We start from the raw sequence: 9,192 nt of genomic DNA on the forward strand, positions 1-9,192 counted from the left end.
GTTTCTGCATGGAGATGGCGCCACCTGGTGGTCTCTGCTGGCCACAGTATGGAGGGAGTTCTCTCCCTCTCCTGATTCACCCACTTCCATCAGGTTATCAGGAAGGTTTCCTGCAGCAGCGCTGGGTACTCCAGAAAGCTCAGTACTACTCCTCACCTCCCCAGGAAGTCAAAGCAAAGACTTGGGAAGAGGAAATTCCCTCCAGAACTGCTGATGCGGCCTCCTGGACTCCTCTACACCTCTCTTCCCACTGGAATCTTGCCCTGAGTGTGCTGGGCCAGCCCTTCCACAGGGCCTTTGCATATTCATTTCTGTGCCGTGAACAGTCTCCCAGCTTCCACCACAACTGATACCAGCCCAGCACTGGTCCTTGTTGACTGCCACCAGATGTCTCACAGGGACCTAAACTTGTGGTCTCCTTTCAAGTCTAGGCCTCCATATCTCCATAGAGGGCCATACCACTGCCCAGTCGCACCCTCAGGAGCACCCCCAGTGGCACCCCTTCCTGTGCCGCCCATCACTACATCACCAGTTCTAGCTCAAGCCCAGCTGTGTCTTTCCAAACTCCCAATGCCACATCCGTCCAGGCCACCAACACCTTGGCCCTGAATCCTCCAGGGGGCCCCTCCTAGGACCCCATGCATCCACCTTTACTCCATGCCAAGCCACGACCCTCTCCCCACATCATCTCCTCATTCCTACTGTCTCATATGTCCCCTTCTCTGCCAGGACAAAGGCCACTCTTGCAGAGGGTCTCCAATCTCAGCTTCATCCAGCCCTTCCTCCTCCAGGGCCCCACTTCCTCCCTCTCTCCTTCCCATCAGTGATGCCTTTTCTGTACTTCATCACACCAGGCTCCTCTCCCAGCCTTGACACCCTCATACTTGTAGTCCCCAAGACTTCTCTCCTGCACCATTTCTGGTTAAGCCTAACCCACTTCTCCTTCTGCCTCTCTCACAGGTGCAGGCAAGGGAGGCTGGGAAAGGACCAGTGACTGAGGGAGAAGGAGCAGACAGGCATTCCTGACCTCTAGGAATAGGGGAGGGTGGATAAGGACTTTATCCTACCTCTCCCCACTCTCCTTTCCTCCTGTGGCATCTAGCTGGCCAAAACCAGGACCACCACCATCAACCAATATGACCACTTGCTGCAACTCAGTTGTACAGGGGGTGGCTAAAGTCACTGGCCTTGGTGGAGGACTTCCCAGATCAAACTTTGGCTCTGCTGTGTGACATCAGGGGCTCTACTTAACCTATCTGACTTGTAGGCCTTTAATTGTCAAGTGGGGATAAGGATTTAAAAATAATAATCTCTTCCAAGTTGTCTTCTCTCTGATTAGGGAAAGTTCCCATTTGTTGTATGCAGTACTTTTCCTTTACAATAGTTATAAAAATTGTGACCATAGATAAATAGCTTGTTTGATATTAGTCTTCCCTGTCAAAACCAAAGTTCAACCAGGGCAAGGACCGGGTGGGCCTCATTTACTGCTGTCACCCCCAGGGCCCACCCCAAGGCCCAGCACCTAGTATAGTAGAAGGGCTGAGAGAAAGGAGGTGTTAGAGCCAGGAGGGCAGGATTCTAAGTCCAGTAATAAGATACTCATCCTCCTTGTTTTGTGTTGTTTTCTCTCTAAAATGGGGCTAATAATAATAATGATAGTATCTACATCTCAAGGCTGCTTGGATTCCCTGCATGGATACATGTAAAGTGCCAGCCAGTTCCTGGCACATAGGAAACACTCAGGAAATATTATCTGTTATTGATGATAGACACTCAACAAATGTTTGAAGGAAGCAAATGAGACCAGTTCAGTTGGGAAGTCATCCTGTTATAGGTTGGAGTGCCTGTCACTACCTGACCCCACAGCCCTGTGATGGCCAACTGTCTGCCCCTGCCCACCCACCACACATACACACACACATGCACATGCACACAACTGAAAGTGCTGTCCTATTGGTCATCCCATCCCCCAAGCCAGACCACAGGTGCTTCGTGTCTGATGAAGGGATGCATGGATGGACAGACAGACAGTAAGACCGATGTATGTATGTATGTATGTCTGGATGGATGGATTCATGCATGTATGGATGGATGAATGGATGGCTAAGCACACACCAGAGACCTAGGGAGAGTCTTAAATAGCACATCTCTTTATTAGCAGTTTAGTGTGAAGTCCCCAGGGCTTCTGCCACTGACACAGTGTACAGTTCACCTGTAGATTCTCTCTACCCAGGTCTCTCTGTTCCGGTCACTTGTCAGGCCAAGGTGGGGAGGTGGACACTGTTCTGACACAGGCTGCTCCTTGACTCTGAAGGACACAAACCTGGGAAAACAGAGAAAGGCCCAAGGGACCCAGGATGGAGGTGTGGGTGGGTGGAGATAACCCCAGACCTGCTGCTTCTCACATCATGAGGCTAGTCTGGAGAGCAGGCACACCATGAAAGGAAAAGATGGGGTGTGCCAGGCAGACCTGAGGGCTCAGCCTCTTCCCACTAAGTAACCCCTGGTAAGGCACTCAGGTTCCAGAGCTTCAGGTTCACATCTCTATTGATGAGAGCAGATTAACACAGCATTTCTCATGAGCCTGACACTACTATCCTCAGAACAACCCTCTAAAATAGATGCTGTTTCTGCAGAGGAGGCAACTGAGGCACAACTGCATTAGGTAAGTTGCAAATGGTGGAGCTGGCTTGGAGCCCAGCCCTCTGATTCCAGGGGCCTGGCCTGCTCTCTGCCCTCTATATAATAAGTCCCCACAACACCCTCATTTTAAGGTTGGTTTCGGGTCAAGTGAGAAATTAGACAGAAGCTACCCATGGTTAGTGCCCAATCATTGAGCACCTCATCTCCAGGCCCGATTCTAGGCGTCTGGAAGCCCAGTTTTGTCTACATCACCCTTGAGTCCCAACAATGCAGCATGGTCTTTTGTGCATGGTGGGAGATGGGTAGCATTCCCATGTGAGCAGCTTCTGTACTTGGGTCTCCGCTCATTGGCCTCAGCCCCCAAGAACCACCTACACGGTAGGTATTGTGCCACTGGTGCTTAGTGCAAAGAGGTCACATGCCCCACAGTCACACCCCTCATGGGACAGCACCCAGACCATGTCTCCATACTCCTGGCCAGTGGCAGGGTTACCAGGAGCTGAGGGACACAGCATTGCAGGCCCCCTGCAGATCTGCCCCATCACACAGCCCTAGTCAGCCCAGCCATGCAAGCTTTTGAGAGGCACCACAGCTGAGAGGAAGAGAGGCCAGTTGGAAACCTGATTACAAGGCCTTCCAGAACATTGAGAGGGGCCCCCCCAGGAGCCTGTCACCGAGAGCTAAACCTTATCAAGTCCTCCACTTCCACACACCTTTTTGCCACCCTGCATAACTACCATCTCTGCCCAGCCCCCCACCTGCCAGCTCTCTTACCTGTTGCTCTTAGCAGTCACAGTAGGGAGGTCTGATGTGTGGATCCTGGGGTGAATCAACCATAAGGTGGGATATGCTGAGAGGACAAGGAGCAGGAGGGGCTGTGAGCAGAGAGCCCACACAAAGCTCAAGTCACAAAGGAGGCTGGGCTGGGGCACCTACCCACCTCACCTACATGTGCAGCCCTATGAAGTAGGTATCTGCATGGGAGGGCTCCAGGTTGCAGCTGAGGGGGGCCAGCTCTGAGAAAGCCCTAGGAACTATCATTTCAAAGAGAATGTCATTGGGTTCAGGCAGAAACCCAGAAGCCTCCCCATGCCACGTGCCCCTGATAAGGAAGGAATATGGGTCAGCTTGTCCTAAATGATTTACCTTCATCTCACCTGCTCTATCCGATCCTGCATAGCTTCCTCTCTCACCTCACTTGGCACTTGGAAGATACGAGTATGGCTGCAAAATGCCATTCAAACATTAGGATGCCTGTGTGTCTTTTTCACCTGTTGTGGGGAAACCGCTAGGGCTACCTGCATTGTGAGCTTCTGAGCTGGTCCCTTATCCTTCTTGATAATGAACACGGTTTGTTATTTTTGCTAATCAGATACCTCCGAGCATCCAACAATCCCTAGCAAGTAGCAAGTGGTCCTTGGAGAGTCCAGGGAACAGAGAGGCTGAGTGACTTTCCTAGAGACTCACAGCAAGTTTGCAATCTTCTAAGAGGTGAAATCCAAACTTTCTGGGTACCTCTCCACCTGTGTTATCAGCTTCTTATGATCAGGGTAATGAGGTTTAGGGATTCTTATAGGAAACTGTCACAAGAAATCTACAAGCACCTCTCATTACCCAGGATGATGGATGGGGAGGGGGAGAGAGAGGTGCTGACCAACCAAGCCAAAACCTAAGTGCTTCTTTTATATGCCAGGGCTGGAAAGCAAACAGACAGATGGCTTTGTTTGCCTTGCTTTGCCTTCCGCTTTGTGACCCACTTCACATTCTGTCTGACTTCACACCCAAGTCCTCCCCTCCCCAGCCTTCCTCTCTAGGCAGAGTGCTCTGTCCACTGACGACCCCATTTCTGTGTCTCCTGAAATCTCCATGCCTGGGCAGTGCCCTTTCCTAGTGCCACCTCCAGTGATTCACAGCCCCGTTGTGAGCTAAGAGGGTCTGTGGAGACCAGGCAGGATGGAGCCGGTTGGTTGGTGCCCAGGGAACCAGGTAAGTAAAGAACAAAGGCACTCCAGAGAAGGGAGTGACTGACCCAGCCCCAGGAGGCAGGACAGCCCCAGAGAATGCAGGCGCAGCCCTGAAGCCAGGGGAGATGGGCCTAGAGAGGCAGCCCTTTGTGCTCTCTCGAGGTAGCTCCCTCCTGTTTACCCAGATCCTGCCCAGTTCCAGAGCCAGCTCAGGCAGATGTCATGCCCGCAAGCTCTGCTGTGTGCCCTGGGCAGCTCTCACCATGTCATGCCTACTTGCCAGCTCTAGCAGACATTCCTCCTGGTTTCTCCACGTTTCCTCATTTCACCTACCTTACACTCCTAGTTATTTTTTTTTTTACTTGGGCAGGCCCTGGGAATTGAACCCAGGTCCCAGCATGGCAGGCAAGAATTCTGCCACTGAGCCACCAGTGCACCACCCTCTAGTTAACTTTTCTCCCTTAGAAACTGGCTACTGGGTCTTACTCTTTTCTTTCTTCCAAGGGGAAGCCTAGCAACAATCAGGTGGTCAGTACAAGTCTATTTTTCAAATAAACATTAAATGGTGTTTAATAAAGGATATGTGTTTCCTGTTATGTTTTATTGAAATTAAGATGAGGATCCAGAACTAGCAGGGTGAGAGGGGAAGCAAGGCAGCACTTGTTTGTTTAGAGTCTTCATAGACAATCCAGAGTGGAAAAATTATTTTTAGACTATGATTCCCATAGCAAGTCTCAAAAACTTAAACCTAGTCATGATATTCAGCTGAGGTCTCAAAACCATCAGGCGGTGACGTTCATGACATCCACACCACAAGAGGTGATGCTCGGAGTTCCCACAGAGCAGCTGCAGAGCAGAAAAGCCTCCTGCTTCTAGGGCTGTCACCAATGCTGACTCCTTAAGGGGCCTGACATTCCCCTTTTAAACAAGGTCTCACATTTCACCATCATTTCTTTCTGTTATGTAATTACAATGCATTTGAATCGCCTCTTAAAATGCTAATGCCTAGAAAGGGAAAACACATGAAAACCTTCTATCCTAAAACAAAAATGTACTTCTTGAGTAATATTTCCTTCCTGGTAGAAGAGAGCAGAGCTAGGACTGCAGCATGGAAAGGGAGAAAGTACAGAGACAAGAGATGGCTCGCTCACACTTTAGTGAAGGGCCATTCAATCCCACAATTCTGCTCCTGGGAAAGAATGTGCTGAAGTGGTCCAGAGACCTGGAAGTGAGCACAAGTACTTGGAGTGAAATAGAATCTATACCCAAGGAGTCGGCCATCTTGTAGACCCAGCTCCTTCTGTCTTTAGCCCCAGCACCTCCAGACCCATGGTGGGGAAACCATGGGTGGGCTGGAGGGGCAGATTTTGGATGGGCTCCAGGTCCATGGAAGGCTGGAAAGAGCTGCCTTGATACAGAGAAGAGTACTGTAGCCCAAGGCACTGAAAAAATGCCTTTCTCCTGTCACAGAGGAGCACCTTGACTTTTGCATTTTAAAAGCTTATTTTCTTTCAGCATTTTAACGTGCAGCCACTTCTGAACAATTCAAGTGTGAAAGTACCAGAAGTCTGAAATATATTCAGAAGCATTTAAGAAAGGACCTGTTTTCCAGGCCCTTGAGTCATTTAAAAAATTAGGAATAGGCTGGTCTTTCAAGATGGCAAAATATTATCTCAAGATCTCAAAGCTAGGTGGAAAAACTTTCTTGCTAGAGAAGAATAGTGATGGGTTTGCATAGGCCAGGAATCCTGACAAGAGGGGACAGTGCCTTCTCAGACTCTCCCTCCCCACTCTCTCACTGGGGCAAGTGGGGCTTTTACCTCCATCTAATGAACTGGATTCTTGTTCTCTCTTCCAGGACCTCTTGACTCTGGTTTGCTAAAACATCAGACTTTGAGAGTTGATGCTTCACCTAGGAAACCCAGGCAAAATCCTCATGATTTCTGCTTACAGGGGCTGTGCCTGGCACAAAGCTAAGCCCTGCACAAGCTTCTTGCACTGCCCAACAGTCCTGCAGGAGGCCTCCCCTCACCCACAACCCCAGTTACCACGTCTCTGGTCACGTGGATGTTTTGGCCATGGGTGGAAGGGCACTTGCTATTGGGCATCTTCTCCTTCATGTCCTGGGAAGCCTCTTCTTCTGTCTGCAAGGGAATTTCCTCTGAAACATCCTATCCCTGGTCCCCCTCTTTCTTCTTTTTCCCCTTTCTTCTTCTCATCCCAATATGCATACCCACATACCCACACCTACACACTCCATATCTCACAGATTATGTGATAATCTTGTCTGTTGCTCCCCTCCTGGGAGGTTCTCAGATGCTCACTAAGTCCCCATCTCCATCCTCAAGGCACTCCTGAGACACCTTAAAGCTCAGAGCAAAGCATCCAACTCCCCTCCATTGGTTATACTCAAGAAGCAGGGCGGACACCAACACCTCTCCTACGAGAACCCTAGGGCCCCCTAGGACAACTGGGTGTGGTAGGCATAACTCTATGCAGGTTGCTCAGCAAAGGCTAATACCAGTTGAGCAATGAACTTAAGTATCTGAATTCTGTGGAGGGGGAAAGTCCAGACCCCTGCTCTGAGGCCAGCTCTCTCTAGAATTCTGGATACCTTGAGTCACAGAGGAATATTACTCACTGTTTTCAACCAGTGCTGAACTACAGACACTACCTCGCTTTCCACAACTTCAATGTCCTGGAACAAAATGGGGAAGTCGACACCCTCCAAATGCCTATCAGTTCCATTCTTACTTCAGGTTGTGTATTATAAGAACTTCGCTGGTAATGCAACAGGGAAAGAAGATAGAGAAGAAACAATTTTATATGGTGAGCACCACCTTCATCTACCAAGCTGGTATTTGGTGGGAAAAGTAACCCTGAAGCTTTCTGGGCGAGAATGTACATAATCCATGTTGTAATAATCATCTCTGGACTTGTATCAGTCCTCTTCTGTGGCCCCCTTCTTCCACTGAAGCCACCTGAGACCTCCTACAGGCAGGCAGCTCATCAAACGGAGGCACCTACCTGATTGGCTGGCCAAAGACGATGTAACAATGACCTCCTTAATCTCCAGAGAAGAGATGGGAAAGTCAGGAGGGTCTGCCCCGCTGATGACCATCATCCAGAGCAGTGTAATGGTGGGATGGGATGGGGTAGGGGAGGACGTAGCCAATGTGAGCCTGAAGGAGAGGCATGGGGAAGTTCCCCAAACTACAGACTAAGAATCTCAGTGGGAAACAGTTGTAGGCTAATCATTCAGTCATGAGCTGTGCTGAAGGAAGAGATTTTATGATTCAAAAAGAGGAAATTTGAGGCAAAATGACCTCAATCCTGTATACATTGATTCAAAACATTGCCGCATGTATTTCATATTTTAATTCTTACAAATAGGGGGAAATGGAGAGTTTAGTGTCCTTCTCCCCCCAAAAGAAAACATCAAAGGTAGGGTAGCAAGAGTCTCAATGAGGACGTTTTCTTCAATTTTTGTCTATTTTGTTACATAAGTGATTCAAATCATAAAAAATAATACAAACAAGAGATAAAGAGTAAAAAGTGAAAGTGCCATTTCCTGTAAAAGATGTTTCCTGATCTATTTCAGAATAACAGAACTGCATTGGTGGTAGAGCAGTAAGGTGGAAATGGGGTGGGGAGTGTATTGTGACTTCAGAATTGGTGGGGGAGGGGGGATGGTAGAGGTTCAAATAGTTACTATTCCCATCCAGTGCCTTCATTGGGAAATTGAAGGAATTCAGAATATCCTAAAAGACCTGCAAAAGTTCAGCTGCTCCCAGAAGTCCTTGTAGTTCAACCCTGAGGCTATTCCCAAAATGTCAGAAACCAGGCTTGTAATCCACGAACTTAACCTAATGATTAGACTTTCTGGCCTTAGTTTCTTTGTCTTCAAAATGAAAGAGATAGAATAATGACTCTAATTTTCTTCTAGCTCTAATATTCTGTAAATGTCCCCATACTGATTCTTAGGACTAGAGAAAACATCTATCACTCTGCCCAGCATTGCTATCATAGCCACTGTATCACCTCACTTTCAACAAATCTCCTAAATTTTATATCCTTTCTGGTTAAAATAGGTTAGGCTATGTCTCTCTGCAAGTTGACACAGTAAGTAAACTCACTGCCCTCCCCACTCTATGTGGGGCATGACTCCCAGGGGTGTAAATCACTTTGGCAATGTGGGACAGAAATTCTGGGATGATCTGGGACCCAGCATCAAGGCACTGAGAAAGCCTCCTTGACCAAAAGAGAAAGAGAGAAATGAGACAAAATAAAGTCTCAGTGGCTGAGAGATTTCAAACAGAGTTGAGAGGTTATCCTGGAGGTTATTCTTATACATTATATAGATATCTCCTTTTTAGTTAAGGTATATTGAAGAGGCTGGAGGGAAGCACCTGAAACTGCAGAGCTGTGTTCCAGTAGCCATGTTTCTTGAAGATGACTTTATAATGATATTGCTTTTACAATATGACTGTGTGATTGAGAAAACCTTGTGTCTGATGTTCCTTTTATCTATAGTATGGACAGATGAGTAAAAAATATGGATAGAAAAATAAATAAATAATAGGGG

General features: G+C 48.2%; 1 protein-coding gene across 7 annotated transcripts; it reads right to left on the minus strand.

The window, feature by feature from the left end:
- Positions 1-2,135: 2,135 nt before the first annotated feature.
- LOC143662476 (spermatogenesis-associated protein 19, mitochondrial-like) lies at positions 2,136-8,245 on the minus strand. Of its 7 annotated transcripts, XM_077136103.1 has the most exons (7): positions 7,448-7,587; positions 7,249-7,305; positions 6,656-6,751; positions 6,428-6,519; positions 3,801-3,867; positions 3,418-3,493; positions 2,136-2,323 (listed from the first exon to the last, which is right to left on the minus strand). In XM_077136103.1, the coding sequence occupies exons 1-6, from the start codon at positions 7,451-7,453 to the stop codon at positions 3,473-3,475; spliced, it is 339 nt and encodes a 112-aa protein (XP_076992218.1). In that variant the 5' UTR covers positions 7,454-7,587; the 3' UTR covers positions 2,136-2,323; positions 3,418-3,472. The 7 variants fall into 7 exon arrangements, 4 of the variants coding, with proteins under 4 accessions (XP_076992218.1, XP_076992219.1, XP_076992216.1 ...); XR_013165338.1 differs by lacking the exon at positions 3,801-3,867 and having other exon boundaries at positions 7,249-7,388; positions 7,513-7,594; XM_077136104.1 differs by lacking the exon at positions 3,801-3,867.
- Positions 8,246-9,192: the final 947 nt, after the last annotated feature.

The sequence above is a fragment of the Tamandua tetradactyla genome, chromosome 18 (assembly GCF_023851605.1).
Source record: "Tamandua tetradactyla isolate mTamTet1 chromosome 18, mTamTet1.pri, whole genome shotgun sequence".
Classification (NCBI taxonomy): domain Eukaryota; kingdom Metazoa; phylum Chordata; class Mammalia; order Pilosa; family Myrmecophagidae; genus Tamandua; species Tamandua tetradactyla.